General features: G+C 45.9%; 2 protein-coding genes across 5 annotated transcripts; one reads left to right on the forward strand and one right to left on the reverse strand.

Moving 5' to 3' along the window:
• Positions 1-1,125: 1,125 nt before the first annotated feature.
• Positions 1,126-7,217, reverse strand: EXOSC1 (exosome component 1). 2 transcript variants are annotated; one of them, XM_004369987.2, is made up of 8 exons: positions 7,174-7,217; positions 6,955-7,070; positions 4,506-4,580; positions 3,426-3,514; positions 2,634-2,667; positions 2,084-2,134; positions 1,883-1,967; positions 1,126-1,561 (listed from the first exon to the last, which is right to left on the reverse strand). In XM_004369987.2, exons 1-8 carry the CDS (start codon positions 7,202-7,204, stop codon positions 1,455-1,457), a joined length of 588 nt encoding a protein of 195 aa, XP_004370044.1. In that variant the 5' UTR covers positions 7,205-7,217; the 3' UTR covers positions 1,126-1,454. The 2 variants fall into 2 exon arrangements, with proteins under 2 accessions (XP_004370044.1, XP_023596290.1); XM_023740522.1 differs by lacking the exons at positions 4,506-4,580; positions 6,955-7,070; positions 7,174-7,217 and having other exon boundaries at positions 2,630-2,667; positions 3,426-3,471.
• Positions 7,218-7,417: 200 nt separating this feature from the next.
• ZDHHC16 (zinc finger DHHC-type palmitoyltransferase 16) lies at positions 7,418-17,554 on the forward strand. 3 transcript variants are annotated; one of them, XM_023740534.1, is made up of 11 exons: positions 7,418-7,592; positions 11,501-11,748; positions 11,919-12,113; positions 12,261-12,349; positions 12,744-12,772; positions 13,432-13,565; positions 13,703-13,750; positions 14,584-14,669; positions 15,614-15,737; positions 15,937-16,007; positions 16,980-17,551. In XM_023740534.1, the coding sequence occupies exons 2-11, from the start codon at positions 11,506-11,508 to the stop codon at positions 17,092-17,094; spliced, it is 1,134 nt and encodes a 377-aa protein (XP_023596302.1). In that variant the 5' UTR covers positions 7,418-7,592; positions 11,501-11,505; the 3' UTR covers positions 17,095-17,551. The 3 variants fall into 3 exon arrangements, with proteins under 3 accessions (XP_023596302.1, XP_004370046.1, XP_004370045.1); XM_004369989.2 differs by lacking the exon at positions 13,703-13,750 and having other exon boundaries at positions 16,980-17,554; XM_004369988.2 differs by lacking the exon at positions 7,418-7,592 and having other exon boundaries at positions 10,925-11,748; positions 16,980-17,552.
• The last annotated feature ends 184 nt before the right edge of the window (positions 17,555-17,738 follow it).

Here is a 17,738-nt window from a genome sequence, read left to right on the forward strand (position 1 = left end):
CATCCAAAAAGCACTCATGATTAAGGAACCAGTGTCAATTTGGAGAGACCCTGCATGCCCAAGGTTCTATTCAGTAATCGGCATAAAGGAGATACCATGGCACAGGAGAGAGAGCGTGGGCTTTACAGTAAGACAGACCTGGGTCTGAGTACTGCTCTGCCACTTGATGGATGTGTGACTTGGGCCAAGTTAATTAATATCTCTAAGCTTTAGTTTCCATCTGTGTAATGATTGAAATGATTGCTATGTTTCAGGTTCACGGTGAGGTTCAGAGACAATGTAAACGGTTAACACTGTTGCTGAGAGAATCAAATGGTAGCACCTTTCTGGAAGGCAATAAGGAAAAACGTAATACAAAATTAAAATGTGTATACTCTTTGACCCAGAATTCCACTTCTAGGAACTGATTTTGCAAAAGAACTATAGGCATGAACAAAAATGGATGGTATAGGGGTTTCTCTGCAGCTTTGTCTGTAACAGAAAAAAATTGTAAAGTTTTTTAAATGCCTATCAATACAGGACTGATTCAAAAAACTACATGAAAGTGTCTAGCATAAGGCTTGGCATTTAGTAGACACTTGGTAGAAGGTAGTCAGATATAGAATAATAACAATAATACTAGCACATGCTAGTCATGTACTTCTTCCTCACAGTAATCCTATGAGGTAGGTCATATGATTCCAGATGAGGAAACAGACTTAAAGAGAGAAAAATAACTTGCTCAAGTATCAATGTCAACATCTTGGTTGTAATATTTTTATACTAAAATTTTGCAAAACATCACCATTGGGGCAAACTGGGCAAAGTGTGTAAGGACTCTCTCTGTATTATTTCTTACAACTGCATGTGGATCTACAATTATCTCAATAAAAACTTCAATTAAAATAAAATATTAAGTGAGGCAATGTATATAAAGTGCTTGACCCAATGCCTACCACACAGTAAGAACTCAATAAGCTCAGGCTCAAAACCAAACACAAAAAATACAAAGAAGTTTGGAGATCAGGCTTTGTCCAGAGAAAGCAAGCACTTGATACATGTCAGTTAATGAGTGACTGCTGGCAAACTCCTGCTCTAAGTGTCATGATGCCATTTAGATTCCTTTCCCTGCTCAAGACAACAGAAACTATAAAATCCTTTTAATAAAAATGTTTTGTCACAGCAAAAAATACATATTTATAAGGACAATCAGGAGAAAGAAGCTGTTTCCAACATTACACAGTTTGTTTTCTGGTGCCTCTAAAAGAGAAGTTTCATCACTCAAGAGAACGGAACCCACCAAAAGGTTCATAAGAAAAATGTTTCACTTACAGAGTAAGTTTCTGGCAGATTTTTCTAGAGGTGGTAGCTGGCTGACCCCAGATGTCTGAATAAAGACAATGGCATCTTGATGCTACTTTCATGCAGATACTTTTGGAATCTGATTACCCGCTCTGTGAGGAAAATGTGGCTTCTTAGGTCTGCAAGAATTCAGGCTGTACTCGTGCCACTTTCCGGAATTCTTTAGTGTGGGTTTTAGGGCACTGCATCTCACACCAGCTGATGGGAACCATCTGGACACCTGGAAGGGAAAAGCTGCTGCTGGAGCTAGGACCCCCAGATATTTGCCTGAGACCCTTCTCTTTCAGCTGGGTATGATACTTGGCAGAAATGTCCCCAAGCTACCTAGTAAACTTCACCTCACACAGAAAAAACCTTGTTTATTCCACCAACTTATGGAATGAGCCCCGTTTCCTTAGATTTACATAAGGAGAATCATTCCCTCTACCCCCATACTGTTTTCTAGATAATTATAATCAAGGGAAATGAGGGGAAAAATGGATTAGTCCCAAACCAACGCATGGCTCCCAGGCAAGTTCACGTGGAAGCATGAAGAACTCACCTGACTCACTGTGGGCCACCACCACACCGAGCTCGTTTTCAGCAGTGGTCAGCAGGTAGTTGGACTGTGCATCACCCAGAGAGATCTAGTGACATAACAGTGGTGAAGGAAAATGAGGGGATAAGTCTTCCTCCCCTATAGCTACTTGAGTTGTTTCTCTACTTTGACAAAGGACTAGAAGTCTGCTAGAATAAAGGATACCACTTTGGCCAAGACAATGTCACCTGGGCGGAAACTCTTATAAATTTCAACCTGTGAGGAAAGAACAGAAATGTCAAGTGAAAGCTCTTGTTCAGGTGTACAAGAAACTACTAATCCTTCCGGGTGGAGCCAATCTATTTTCTAATTCCAAAGAATGGAGGCCATCACTACTCAAGTCAACTTTATTGCTCCTATAGCATTATCATATAAATGGAATATTTTGAATTCAGTAACCTGATCAGGACTCGGTCTCAGACGAAAGGTACTATAGTTGGCTCTGAAAGAGTCCAGAGTAAATCTGAGGGAAGAGCAATGAATAAATACCTGGCTTCAAAGACAAAGAACAAAACAGTTTCTATCTGGTCAACGGGGTGAGCAAAAGTTACAGAGAAAGGAAAGGGACAATGAGGTGAATTTCATACTTTATGGCAAGAGAATTAAACTTCCTTGTACTCTGCATTCCTGTGGATCTTTGAAGTTCATTAGGATAGTAACTTAAAACAAGTGAAATTCCTAAAGCCATGGGGTTGCGGGGAATGAACCAACCAACCTTGTCTTTTTCAGTAGCTCGGACATCTTCTTTGCTATAGGGGAAAAAAAATTAACAGAAAGATTAATTATCTTTGAGAAGAGCTACAAGAGTAGATCGAACAAGTCACAACTGGGATCTAGCTGTCACCCAGAGGAGCAGAGTGGAGAAGTGTCTCCAGTTCTCACTGGGAGAGGAAAACATTTTCCTATTCTAAGACCACAAAGAGCAGCAAGATTTATACTTCTAACTAGAGAAAAACAGATCAGATTTGGCAGGAAAGAATAGGAAATTCTGCTGAGAATTCTCAGTTCATGAGAATCTGAACAGAAGCACTACAGAATCACATAGAATCCTGAGGCTGGAAAGGGTTTCAGAATTATCTGGTTCGCAAGAACTGTTTGCTCTTTCTTAAAGAACCCCCGAGAGAGGAAAAATCTACCATTTCACCCAAAAACCTTTTCAATGTTACAACCCTTGGGTTTAATCTAAATTAAATTCAAGAAAAGGAGGTACTTCCTAAAACGCCTTCTACTTTGTTTGGTATGAATCACTCCAGTGCTGCTGATCTTCAGCTTTGCTCAAATCTTTTTGGTTTATTTTTAAACCCTCTCCTATTAATATTTTTCTTTTGTCCTAGCTCAGATGTTACAACATTTTCTTTGGCACTACTGGGAGAGAATCATAGCACAAAGAGGAAATAGAAATAGGCAGGTGTAGGAACTGTAATTGTTCCTAAAATTCCAATCTCCTCTTCTATCCTAATCTCATTCCAGGTGCTGAGGCCAATGTGAAGACAAGGATACTTCCTACCGGATAGTTCCTCGAAAAGAGTTCTTAAGTGGCGTGGACCCCACATAAAGGATGTGTACTTTGGCAAAGCGCGAATTGATGCTAGAGACCTGTAGAACAGAGAAAGGAGCAGCATCAGAGAATTAGCAGTTGTCAGCTCAAGAAGACAGCAATAAACCAGGAATTACAAGACTTTAAGTCCAAGCAACGCTACTAAGTATGTAACTTAAGTCCTATTTATCTTTGCACAAGTGCTATCTGTAAAGTGGAATACGAACCATTCTGGCCATCTGACAGTGTTGCTGTGAGAATCAAATGAGATAATGTAGTATAAACTTTGAAAAGTATAGAAGTTTAACATAAATCGACATAGGGCATTATAGCAAATCTAGACCTTTAACAGATCTTACTAAGAGGCCCATACAGTGGAGGGAACTTAAGTCTATACTTCTGCTGCTGTGTAATATTTCAATCACTCTCTCGGCTATTTTTAGAATAACAGATTTTCTGTTGGAGTAATTTATAAAGAGAAACTAACTGACAGCTACAAGAGAGTTTAACCTAGCAAAGGATGGGGATGGGTAGGGAGTACCGGTATGTCACAGAATTCATTTGTACTTCTCCTGAAATGTCCTAAGATTTTACATTTACCAGGAATGCTAGCGACTAGACTACACTTTTGCCTCTCTTCAGAAAAAGGTCTCAGCTTCAGATGTTCAAAAATGGACCTCCGTTTCGTGGCCCTGTTTCTCAGACACAGGTAGAAACTATATACTCAGGGATCAGCTCAGAGAACGAACTGCATGTGCCTGAAGTTGACTGCATTGATCTTTGTCCCAGAAACATCTACTACAGCACAGTTCAATAAAACTTTCTGTGATGACAGAAATGCTGTGTTGGCCAATACGGCAGCCACTAGCCACACATGGCTACAGAACACTTGAAATATGGCTTGTGTGACTGAGGAACTAAATTTAATTTAAATTTATTTAAATAGCCATATGTGGCTAGTGGCTACTGTACTGAACAGCACAGCTCTAGAATGATTATCATTTCAGCATTGGACAAGTGTCCTAAGGAGGGAGGTTAGGACCAACTTACCTTACAGGTTACAATAGCCCCCACATCTGGCAGCAGTTGAGATTCTGTCTCTCTCATCACAGACACCACAGGAAGCTACAGAGAGAACAAAAATGGGAATCCTGGCTAAGACTTGGGTAAAGGTATTTGTGGCTTGAGACTAAAGGAATCCCTTGGTCCACAGTTGAGGTCACAAGGGCAGGTTTACTATGAATCGATTTATAGCCTAGCCTAGGAAATGGGATGACCAAGGGGTCATGGGAAGAATGCTGCCAGAAAACATAATTTAACCATTCCAAATTAGTTCTAGTAAGTTTTTTTGGTGATTCTCTTGGATTTTCTAGGTATACAACCATATTGCCCATAATTACTGATGATATGACTCCTCCAAAATTTTATTGCTTCTTTCTGTTTACCAAACAGGTTAGATTTCCAAATCAATGTTATTTAATACTGGCCATACTTGCTTTCTTTTATTTTAAGGGAATACTTTTAGAGTTTTCTCTTTGAGCATGGTATTGGCAGTTGGTGTAAGACAGATATTTTTGAGCCTCATTTTTTATCCATCTCTCCCTTGCTATACTTCAGCTCTCCTGGCCTTCTTTCAGTTTCTCCAACTCACTAAATTTCTTTTCATCACAGGATCTCTGTTCAATCTATTCTTTCTGTCAGTACTGTGCTCTACGATCCATCCAACTCTCACGTACACTTCAGGTTCAGCTTAAGTGTCACTTCTGTTGACTAAGGTGGGTTTGTCTGTTATAGGTTCTCATGGTACTCTGTAATATTCTTTGAAAGCACTCATCATACTTGTAGCCATATACTCATTTGGGCATTTATTTGTTTACGATTGTGTTTCCACCCCTTGATAGCAGAGATTACCTGTACTGGGTTCGTTACTAGACCCTCAGAGGTTAGCACTGTGCCTGGCACATGAAAATGCTAAACAGACATCTATGAACAAACTTAGGAATGTTAAGAATATTTCCACAACTGATTGAATAAAAAGCCCCTCATTTTACAGATGAGGAAGAATCTAAAGCCAGAGAGTTTAAAATTCTTAACCAAGGCAGAATCAAGCTCTAGTGAGTCAGTACCTACATGTTATAATTCTGAATCCTCTTTCTACTATGCTACTTGTCTTAAGCTGCTCCTTCAAAGATTGCTTAGCTGATCCTGAGCTAATCCTAGATCAGCCTCTGGACTAGAGAGGATATTATTGTTACATGCTGTCAAGTCGGTTCCAACTCATAGCAGCCCTATGTATAACAGAATGAAACACTGCCCTGTCCTGCGCCATTCTCACAATTGTTGTTATGTTTGAGCCCATTGTTACAGCCACTGTGTCAATCCATCTCATTGAGGGTCTTCTTCTTTTTCGCTGATCCTCTACTTTACCAAGCATGATGTCCTTCTCCAGGGACTGGTCCCTCCTGATAACACGTCCAAAGTACATGAGACAAAGTCTCACCATCCTTGCTTCCGAGGAACATTCTGGCAGTACTTTTTCTAAGACAGACTTGTTCATTCTAGCAGTCTATGTATATTCAATATTCTTCACCAACACATTAATTCAAAGGTGTCAATTCTTCTTTGGTCTTTCTTATTCACTGTTCAGCTTTCGAATGCATATGAGGTGATGGAAAATACCATGGTTTGGGTCAGGGAGGATAGTACTACTCATTCATTCAACAAATATCTATTGAATATCTATCCTGTGCTAAGTGCTGAAGGAACAATGGTGAGGTCTGCTTTCCCAGAACTTAAGAGTCTAGGGGGGAACAAATAGCCGAGTGTTTGATTATAGGCTGAGATGAGTGCTTGGAAGGAAAGGAATATAGTTCTTTCAGAGTGTCTAACAAAATAAAGAAAGAAGACACAAAACCCCTTTCCTCAACTAGTGGGCTCAGGAGGTCTTCTTTGAGATGATTCTAGAGAGACTAGTAGGATATGTAGGTAGGGTAGGAGAAGTTAAACTAGGCTAAGGGGAATAGGTACGAAAGAGGATAGGTGTTAACTAGGCTAAGAGGGAGAGGATTGTGTTCCGGATTGGTGGCACATGTACAAACGCTCTGTGGCAGGAGAGAGTTTTATGCTTTAGCGAACACTGAAAGAAGCCAGTATGACAAGACTGCAAAGAGTAAGCTGGAGAGAGTGAAGCGAGATGTAGCCAGAGAAAAAGGCAACACTCAGTATTCGGCTCACGCCTGGGCTGGGTTACTCTCAGCTCACCTCACTTCTCCCCAGCCCCGCTCCCCGAGTGGCAGCAGCACAAAGCGAGATCACCACAACTGGTCGGGGGTGGCTAGGTGCACAGCAGCGAAGATCACAGCCGGAAGAAATTTAGAGACCAAGTTTTTCTATTGGTGAGGCAATAAAGACACATTCTCAGCATCCCTGCCTAAGAGCCGAGAAATTAAGGGCAGCCTAAGAGAAAGAGGCCGAGGGGATGGGAAGCCGTCGCCTTTACCGCGCCGTTCTCGCTGCTCTTCGTCAGACAGCCGGCAAGCGACGAGAAGATGTACCCGTGCCGGGTGTAGGTGCCGCTGCCCGGGCTGCCCTCCTCCAAGTTACACAGACGTTCGCCTGCAGAAGAAACGCCGCGTCAGCCGCGGGCCCCCAGAAACTGTTGGCCGTCCAGCATTCCTGCCTCTGTCCCTATCCAAGACTCCGCAGACGGCTCACTTACCAGGTATGCAGTACCTCACGGGGGGCGCCATGAGTGCCGCTGTCCCAGAACCCGGATGAAAACGAAGCCGACTTCTTATTGGCCAAATCCAGGCGCGGTTCCTCAGTAACAAGCGCGCCAATTGGTAAGTGTCATCACGTGATGCCTGCCCCCACTCCCAACCCCGAGAGACAAACTTCATTTCCCAGGTTGTCCCGAGACAGGTTCAGGGGCGGAGCTCCGGGGTTCCTGCTCTTGCGCTTGCGCCTATGGTCGAGGATGGGCTGGCAGTGGGTCCGGGTCCCCCGGCTGGTCCTGCGGCCGGCGGGCCACGCTGGGTCGAATTAAGCCGGGCGGGCCGGGGCGCCGAGCTGGAGGGGCTAGCAGTGAACGGCGGCGGAGGCTGCGGGACTCGATTTAGTTAATTGGAGAGGCGGCAGGTAAGAGCGAAGCCTCGGCTCTTGCTCCCCATTCTAGTCCCTTTTTCTAGGGTCAGGCCCTTTCCCGGAGCCCTGTGGAGAGCCAGGATTCCTGCTTTCTCTTTGCTCCGCCCGGCCTAGCGCACCCTCCCGACAGCCGTAACGAGCGGAGCGGGAAGGCCAACCAACCCAACTCGCCCATTTCATGGATTTGGAAACTCAAATCCAGAGACAGGATTTTACTTGTTTAAAGTCTCGGAGATAGTTCAAGGTGGAGCCCATATCGGAGTTTTTTGACTTTCAGCCCATCGCACTTTAACCACGCCGTCCTCCTTGAGAAATAAAACTTCTTCCCTGTTCCTGTAACTGCAGCTTCCGATCCTGTAGTCGGATGCGCTCAAGCGGAGCTCTGGTCGTGTGGGCCCGTCCTGGGCTTCTGATATTGCCACTCTTTTTTCTTCCCAGCATGTTAGTTCGGAAGTGAAGTCATGCACATGAATGAAATGCTGCCCTTTACTGATGCCTGAGATCTACTACTTGAGATTGCAGACATCCTGAGAAGCAGCATCTTTGTTCAGATGAGATTTGCCATGACTTTCATGTTTCCTCTGCCTGCTGGTGGCTTCGGAATCTATCCCTCCCTGTCTACTTCCCACCCTCCATTCCGGGTTCCCTATGGGGCATATGGGGATTTAGTGCCTTGGGAAGAAGGGATTTTCCCTTGAGTGCTGTGGCCTACAATCCCCTAATTGGCTGGCAGATGTCATTATGGCCTGCGGCTACTACTGAGGGGTCAGAGTGCTCAGGGCTTGTTCTTGGGGTTATAGTGAAACTATGTTTTGCACTATTTCCTCACCTGTTCACTCTGAAATCGCCTCTCTCCCATTTTTTTGAGTTCTGCCATACCTTTATTTCCTGAGATGACAACTCTGTATGCTTAGTTGTGGCCCATGGACTATATACACATCTCTTCCCTGGCATCCCCTCCCCACTAGCTAAAACTGGGGGGCTCTGGCTTCATACTTGGTCACTCAATTCTGCTCTGTAGCTCTGCATAATACAAGCTTTATGTTACAAGTTTGAGTTGGTTTCAGGTGGGACTTGTTTTCTAAATGTCTAGCTCTTTAAGTAGTATGATTCTAATAACGGTTTCTGTTTCTCTTTGATCAACAAGAATGATAATGGCAGACAATTATTTAATGTTAGGAGTGTCCTTGCTGGTATTTATAGGACAGATAGACATCTGACCAGCCTTTCCACTTCTGCATCCCTCAACCAGGTGTTCCAGGTCATTTATTCATTCATGTATTTATTGAGCACTTCTTATGAGCCAGGTATTATTGTGCTAAGCACTTTATAAACATTTCACTTATACCTTACCAAGTATACATACAGAATCACAAAGGGTTAGAGCTGGAAAGGACCTTAGCATTTAATCCTACCCCCTCATTGTATGGGAACACAAGGAGATTGAGGCCCAGCAGGATTCAGTGATTCGCCCAAGATCACAAAACTACTTAAGGGCAGAGCTGAACTCTTAAGTAGCCAGGGTATGGGCAGATGAGAGTTGGTAAATCAAGTTTCTGAAGCAGGCATTTCGTGTGCAGCTTACGAATTCAGGAGGTGGGTGAGAACAATGGGAAAAATCAAGAATCTGAGAAGGAGGATATTTTTTATTGATTAGGAGAGTTGACTGTGCGGTGGCATATAATTTACATTTTTCACAAGGAATGCAACTGATTTGCAACTATTGCTATAAAAAGTATTTTAGCAAATCGGCAACTCTCCATTAACCATAGTAAGGGAATGAGTAGTGGTGTGGACAGTCCAAAAGCCACCTGGATTTGTTGTGGGGTAATCTGTTTTGTCACACTCTCATTTGATGTGGCTGTCCACTATTTCGAAAATTCATGCTTCAAGACAAATCAGGATCCCAAACAATAGGAGTCCAACTTAAAGGAGGTGGGAAGTTGTATTTTTTCTTTTCTACCCTCACCACATGCCTTCTCCTAGTTTCCTAGGAGGTGATGGGAATGGCCCATTCCTTTATCTGGATGCAGAGTGTGGGTCCCTGTGGAATTGTCTTTCTTCTCTTTTCTGTAAGCCATGTCTGCTGGGTTTTTGTTTGCCTTAGGCAGTTACAGGGCTTGTGGAAGGAGGTAATTAAGTGTTTTCTTTGAAAGGCCTTTTGTGGGGATGAGCCAGGGTGCAAGGAGAGTACATTGCTCCAGTTACTGAATTGAAACCTCCCTAGAGTGGAGCAGCCTCCTCCAGTTTCTGCTGAGTTTTGAGCTGCCTGTTAAATAAGTCAGTGGAGTTGCTGAGGATAAAACAGCCTTCCGTGGCCATCCTAGGGGAAAATCAGATAATTTCTGATAAAGGACCTTAATCTGCAGAATTGATGAGAGGAATCTGTTAGAGCATCTCTATCTTCTGTTCTGGGCACTGCCTGGGCAGCCGACCTCCTTCCATTATTGTTGAAGTAAACACAGCATAGAGGAGATGGAGGTACTTGAAGAGGTGCTGTGGAAAGAGCTAAAGAGCTGGGAAGGCTGGCTGGGAAGCTTGGGTCCAAGGGCAGCAGGGAGGCCCCCTCCCACTGCTGGTATCTCTTGCCTGTGGTGTTACTCTGCTCTGGATACTTCAAGTTGTGTTGGTTTCTATATTCTTGGGATGGGGCTGGGACTGGAACTGGAGACAAGGCATCTTCTGTCATGCAGGGAGCAGCTGAGCTGTCCTGAGGGGACAGGGACTCTCATGCTGCCATGTTGGGTCTGCTGGCCTGTAAAGTCAGCCCTGAGCTGAGCTGGTGGGGAGGAGGCGTATCTTTTGCCAAGAGTCAAATAGCATCAAGGAAGATCTACGTGCAAGGTCCACATGCCATGCACTCACTCCTCCACTTAGAGGAGCCAGCGTTCCTTAACCTAACCTAACCCGTTGCTGTCGAGTCCATTCTGACTCTTAGTGACCCTACAGGACAGGGTAGAACTGTCCCACAGGGTTTCCAAGGAGCACCTGGTGAAGTCGAACTGCCGACCTTTTGGTTAGCAGCTGTACCACTTAACCACTACACCACCAGGGTTTCCAGCTGTTCCCTAGGAAGAACAATTGTTAGGTGGTAGACTGATGAGCCAGGGCAGGCAGGAGACCCACACTCCATCCAGCGGTCTATCTATATAGATAACTCCAAGGACCCTGCTTGAGCTTGGAGCCGCCTGCCTCTCCTTCACTCCTTTACCATGGCCCTTGTCTTAGTTATCTAGTGCTGCTATGACAGAAATACTACCAAGTGGGGGACTTTAACAAACAAATTAAGTTTTTCACAGTTTAGGAGGCTATAAGTCCAAATTGTGGGCACTGGCTCTCGGGGAAGGCTTTCTCTCCGTTGGCCCTGGGGGAAGGTCCTTGTTCCTTGGTGAACTTCATGTGGTGTGGCATCTGTCTCACCCCGTCTCTCCTTGTGCTTCTCTATGCCTAATCTGCTCTTATAGATCTCAAGACTGATTTAAGGCACACCCTATACTAACATGTCTAATTATCATAACAAACAAAACCCATTCCCAAATGGGATTCTAACTACAGGTTGGGATTTACAACACATATTTTTGGGGGACACTTCAATCTATAACAACCCTGTACTGTAGATGTTCATCACCTCAGATTTGGTGTGCACCCACCTGGTGTAATGTATATAGGATTTTGTAGGCTTAGAACCTGCAGTCCTCTCATGTAACTTGGTTGGGACATTGGCACTGCATATTCCAGAGAGAGATGAAGTGACCTTCCTACTTCACACAGTTTGTGACTGGCCTAGCTGGGTCTCAGTCTTAGGTCTTTGTCCTCTAAACTGGTGCTCTGGGCCTCCCTGCTGGTAGGGTTAGGGAGGGACAGGAACCATGCTGGATCCTCACAATGGTGTGCTCTTCTAGGAGCCATGCGGGGCCAGCGGAGCCTGCTGCTAGGCCCAGCCCGCCTCTGCCTGCGCCTGCTTCTGCTCCTGGGCTATAGGCGCCGCTGCCCACCTCTGCTCCGGGGCCTGGTACAGCGCTGGCGCTATGGCAAGGTCTGCCTACGCTCTCTGCTCTACAACTCCTTTGGGGGCGTTGACACGGCTGTTGATGCTGCCTTTGAGCCTGTCTACTGGCTGGTGGACAACGTGATCCGCTGGTTCGGGGTGGTGAGTGACCTCCGGGGGCTGGGAAAAGGATGTTTTGGGGTAGGAGAGGGACATGTTTTAGAGGCCAGCCCCTATCCTTTGAGGAAATTCTTGAATCTGCTTGGGTGTTGGCAAGGATCTCTTGCTGGGTCTACCTGACCCACACTTTCAGACCTCACTGGTGTTGGCAGGTGTTCGTGGTGCTGGTGATCGTGCTGACTGGCTCCATCGTGGCCATCGCCTACCTATGTGTCCTGCCCCTCATTCTCCAAACCTACTCAGTGCCACGACTCTGCTGGCATTTCTTCTATAGTCACTGGAATCTGATCCTCATCGTCTTCCATTACTACCAGGCCATCACCACTCCGCCTGGATACCCACCCCAGGTGGGTCCCCATAGGGTTATGGGGGAGGGGGAGTCACAGGCTGTGGAAGCCAGTCCCAGGAGTGGGGAAGGAGGGTGTCTTGGCATCTTTTGAGGTGCAAGATTGGTGCTGCCATAGCTGTCATGATGCTTTTCTCCCTTTGCACAGGGTAGGAATGACATCGCAACTGTCTCTATCTGTAAGAAGTGCATTTATCCCAAGCCAGCCCGAACACACCACTGCAGCATCTGCAATAGGTGGGTCTTGGCTTTGCCCTCTGTGAACCCCAGCTGTGGCCCTTTTGCTGTAGCCCTTTGGCAAAACCTAGACCTGGAATTTAATTAAGACTTTTATGTTATGATGCACCTGCCATGTACCAGACACTGTCCTGTCTATATCATGATACCTAGTCCTCAGAATGGTCCTGAGTTAGGTGTTATTGTCACTTGTAGAAACCGCAGTTTTAGAGAGAGAAGTTACCTTGCCCAGTATCATATAGCCAATAAACAGCTGGGTTTGAAGTAAGGCCTGGCTGTCTTCACAGTCTGCCCTTTCCACCTCGGCAGGATACTGGTCCTTATAGGAAAGGACTGGCACTGACATCTCAAGAACCTTGGCCACTGTAACAGAGCCTGTGTCCCTCCCTCACAGGTGTGTGCTGAAGATGGATCATCACTGCCGTATCCTTTTGCTATCTCTTCTGCCTGAGGCCATTTTTTGGCTCCAGAACACTGCACAGGGTTAATGGCCAGAAACCCAAGGCTTCTAGCATCACCTTGGAGAGAGCACTGGGCTCACAAGAAATTCGCAGAAGAGTAGATGTTGGGGCTTACCATCTCCTCGGGGGGAGCAGAAGGCTGACAGCCTCTGTGGGACGCATCTTCTTGGAGCAAGGATTTATTCCAGCAGCTCTTTTCTCCTGTAGACTGTCAATGCTGACAGCTACTGGATGGGTGCAGGAGAAGCTCATGCAGTAGGAAAGAGATGTTTGGGCTTCTTTGGCTATCCCCTGGGTGTGCCAGATGGAACCATTGGTCCCCTTCTGCTGTCCCATACAGATATCTAGTTGCCCCCAGCTAGGCTGAGGTACTGGCACAGATTCACTGAAGGATTTTAGTTCTCCTGCTTTCCTAGTGGGGCTTGTGAAGGCTCTGAAAAGCTTAGAATGCTTCACCTCAACCCCTGGAAATGGCCCCATGTTTTCCTGCCTTTAGGAAAATAATTCCTGGTGCCTGGAATCCTTGGGCTTGGGTGATGCCACCATGAATCAAGAATGAACCAGAGAGGCCTGGCCACCCCTTGAAGTTGTTTGATCTTATCCTTAATCCTTTTCCACCAGCCTGGCTAAACAACTGTGTGGGCCACTACAACCATCGGTACTTTTTCTCATTCTGCTTTTTCATGACTCTGGGCTGTATCTACTGCAGCTACGGAAGCTGGGACCTTTTCCGGGAGGCTTATGCTGCCATTGAGGTGAGTCCATGGTTAGAAGCCGGGCAGCTCAGTAGAACAGAACTTTGGGGTGTAGAATCTGTCCCTAAAGAGTGGGGCTGGTAGCACTCCATCCTAGAGGCCTGAGAGTATAACAGCACTATTTTCAATCCCCTTAGAAAATGAAACAGCTCGACAAGAACAAACAACAGGCGGTTGTCAACCAGGTGGGCCGTCCCCACCCCACTGCCTCCTGCTGCTCAGGCCTGGGGGTAGAGAGTTGCTGAGGCAGCTGGGGCTGGGCCTACTAGTTTAGTTATGGAGGCTGCTTGAGGGGCAACTATAGACTGGATAGGGGGTGTTTTGGGAGGCTACGTTCAGTGGCTTGGGGACAAGCTGGAATGTCCCTAGTATGTGAGTGTTATTATCCCATTATCACCTCCTCTTTGGGGCTGAGCAAGGACTCTGCTGTGGTGATGGCCTGAGCAGCAAGGAGTCTGTGAGTCTGTGTAATGGGGCTCCAGGGGTTAGAGAGCTCCCTGGGCTAGATGGGTCATCCTTTGCTCCTGGTCTATCTGCATCCACATCAGGATCATCCCTTCCCCTCATGTCTTTTAGGACTCTATTCTGAGTAGATCTTGGGCTCATATGATTGTACCTCGGGTGCCCCTTCAGGTGCTCACATTTCGCCCCCTTCCAGTCAGTCCATTCTGGGTGTGAATCTGGTCTCCTCTCTTGGGGATGCGGCCACATAGTGAAGGAGTTCCAGCTGAGGAATAGAATGGCTTTCCCTGGAGCCCCATTTGTGAAGTCAAATCTAAAGGCCCAGGGTCAGCTCCTTCTGTGCTTTGCCATCTTGTCCAGACCTGCTATGCCCAGTGTTTGTCCACGTGATGTCTCTGGGCTCGGTCTACCCATCTGGCTGCTGCCCTGACTCCTCTGTGGCTTCAATCCTCTTCTTGGCCTGGGTTTAGATCACTCCCTTACCTGTAGGTGCTGGGGACAATTACTGGAGACCACCAAAGCAAATGAGCCATGTTTTGCTATTTTGTTTTTCTAGACTTATCACCAGACCCCACCACCTACCTTCTCTTTTCGAGAAAGGATAACTCACAAGAGTCTCGTCTACCTCTGGTTCCTGTGCAGGTATCTAACTCTCATTTTTTAACGGTTTACGGGAGGGGCAGCTTCAGGAAGACCTTGTTAGGTGCCCGGTACAGGCAGGAACCCATCCCTGTGTAAACTGCCACCATTGTATTCAAATTTAGGCTGGCAAAGAGTCAGCACTTAACTTTCTTCAGCATTTTGGGGTAGGGAACACTAAGGACACTAGCACTGGGTGCTTGTTACGTGCCAAGGTAAGTTAAATTTATTTTATTTAATCCTCACAGCAACACCAAAGGGTAGTTCATTGCATTTTATAGATGAGGAAAACTTAGAGGGGTGATTTGTTCAGTGATACATAGCTAGGAACGGTGGAGCTGGATTTTGAATTCCGTGCTATCAGATTCCAACCCTCTGTGCTTTTACTACCCTATACTATCTCTATAGTTGCTATGAGTCGGAATTGACTCGATGGCAATGGGTTTGGTTTTTTTTTTTTTACTGTCTCCCACGCATGGATGGATATTTTCGGAATCATAAAACATTTTTCTTAATAATACAGACTTATTTCTCCACCCTCATTTTCACATACTGTATTCGTAGCCCATGCTGATGCTTTTTTGTTAATGATTTTTATAGACATAATGAAGTAGCAGTTAACCTAGGACATAGGCTACAACTAAAATAGTAGGCCTTGCCTCAGGCTGGGACATAAGGAAGACAAAGGCAGTGAGGTCCCTGTTGTTGTTAGCTGCCTTCCAGTCGATTCTGACTCATGGCAACCCATGTGTGTAGAGTGGAACTGCTCCATTGAGTTTTTAAGGCTGTGACCTTTCAGAAGCAGATCGCCTGGCTTGTCTTCTGAGCGCTAATAGTTGAGCGCTTAACCATTGAGAGGTCCCTGGTAATCATTATTGCTCGGATCAATTGCAGGCCTTCCTCTAGCCCCCTCTAAGCTCCATCAATCTTTGCTCCTCTTTTCTTAGTTCTGTGGCACTTGCCCTGGGTGCCCTAACTGTATGGCATGCTGTGCTCATCAGTCGAGGTGAGACTAGCATTGAACGGCACATCAACAAGAAGGAGAGATGTCGGCTACAGGCCAAGGGCAAAGTGAGTAGGGCTGAGGGCTTGGGGTGGGTGGGTAATGGAACCTGCCACCCTGTAAACAGGCCAGGGATGACTAGGGCAGGCACCCTAAAGGGCCAGAACCATGCCTTGCTGAGCTTTGGCTTAGCTAATTTAGACTTGAAAGTTGGACGGGGATTAAGTAAAAGAGGCTCCTAGAAACATATGTTCTTCTTGGCTCTAGGTATTTAGGAATCCTTACAACTACGGCTGTTTGGACAACTGGAAGGTATTCCTGGGCGTGGACACGGGAAGGTAAAGTAAAACAACTAGATCCGTGCTGCCCAACAGAACTCTGTGACGAGGAAAATGTTCTAGACCTGTGCTGTCTCAATACGCCACTAGTCACACGTGGCTACTGAGCACTTGAAATGTGGCTACTGTGACTGATAAACTTAACATATTTTTATGCAAATAAAGAACACGTCGTCGTCGTTTTTTTTCCAACCATGCAAGCCCCTCGCACATTATTTTCCTAGGTTTGCTACACGCATTATATGTGGGAGTGTGTAATTTGCAGAAAATATGGTAATTTTCAGTCTTATTTCATTTTAATTAATTTAAATAGCCACATGTGGTTAGTGGCTACCATACTGGACAGTGCAGTTCTAGACTCCAGGAATAGACATCATTGCTTATTTGAGCCAAAGGGGCTTAAGTGCAAAACCATGTGGTTTAAATAGTAGATGTGGCTTAAAGATGACTAGAATAGAATCCTGAGAAAGTTTCTCTTAATAAGAGACCTGTAGGTAGGGATAGTGGCCACCACTTGTGTGGCAGTGTCTGGAGATCAAGCCAAAAATTTGTGGGACTGAAGGAATTTATTTGTGGCAGAGATCATAAGACAATACATGAAGCTACCTCTCTCAGCACAAGGGACAAGGGTGGTCATTTTCCAAATGGGAACTACTGAGGCAGTAACAATCATGTGATCACAAGTGTCGTTCCTCCACCCGCTCCTATCCTCATAACATTCCTGTCTGTAACTGGGCTTGCCTGCAGTGGCCCGTTAGAAGTTTAGCTTGAAATTTCTAAAGGCCTTCAAAGCACCAAAGGTGCATTTAGTGGACAAAAATTAGGCAGAGGAGAACAGAACTTTTGTTACCTTTGTGACTAGTGCCAAGGTAGCTTCAGGGTACCTTGATATATCCTTGCTGAGGAATGAGGATTTAGAAGGAAACCTAGAGATCTTGGAACTCGTAGAGACATCTCTGTCTTCTCTTGCAGGCACTGGCTTACCCGGGTGCTGTTACCTTCCAGTCACCTGCCCCATGGGAATGGAATGAGCTGGGACCCCCCACCCTGGGTGGCTGCTCACTCAGCCTCTGTGATGGCAGTGTGAACTGGAGTGTGTCAGCCGTGACTCTAGCATTCATTCTGCTTCCTGCATTGTCTCAAGGACCTCCAAGGGCAGCTTTTCTTGGAATCTTTGAACAAAAAGAGCCACTGGGCCTGCCTTAGGATCCCATGCAGGGATAACTCAAGGACTAACCTACTGGCTCCTGCAGAAGCAAGGCATGATGTGGGGAAATCCTGGGACTGATGTCCCTTTACTCAGGCAAACAAGTTCCAGCCCCAGACTGGGGGTCAGGCAGCTAGCCAACTTGTCCAGGTGCTGACCACAACCTCCTCCAGGTTACGGCACTGGGCTTGGCCACCACCTCTTTCACTTGCTGTCTAAGAAAATACCTGAATGGTACAGCCGAGATCCTGGCTTCTCAACAGGGCAGATACCAGGCTGCTGCTGAGGTCACTGCCACTTCTCACATGCTGCTGAAGGGAGCAAAAATAAAGGTATTGGATTTTTAAAGATCTGTGGCTTCTCACTCTTTGCCTTTACTGTAGGGCAGGGAAGGGGGAAATTCAGGGTCAAGGCATAGTGAGTAGGTGTTCTGGTCATGCCCCCTCTGCCCTATGTGTAGGGGCTAAATGCCCTGAAGAAGTCTTGGCCTCTATTGCATGCCAGTGACTCCTCTGGTTATGTGC

The sequence above is a fragment of the Trichechus manatus genome, unplaced genomic scaffold (genome assembly GCF_000243295.1).
Source record: "Trichechus manatus latirostris isolate Lorelei unplaced genomic scaffold, TriManLat1.0 scaffold00007, whole genome shotgun sequence".
NCBI lineage: Eukaryota > Metazoa > Chordata > Mammalia > Sirenia > Trichechidae > Trichechus > Trichechus manatus.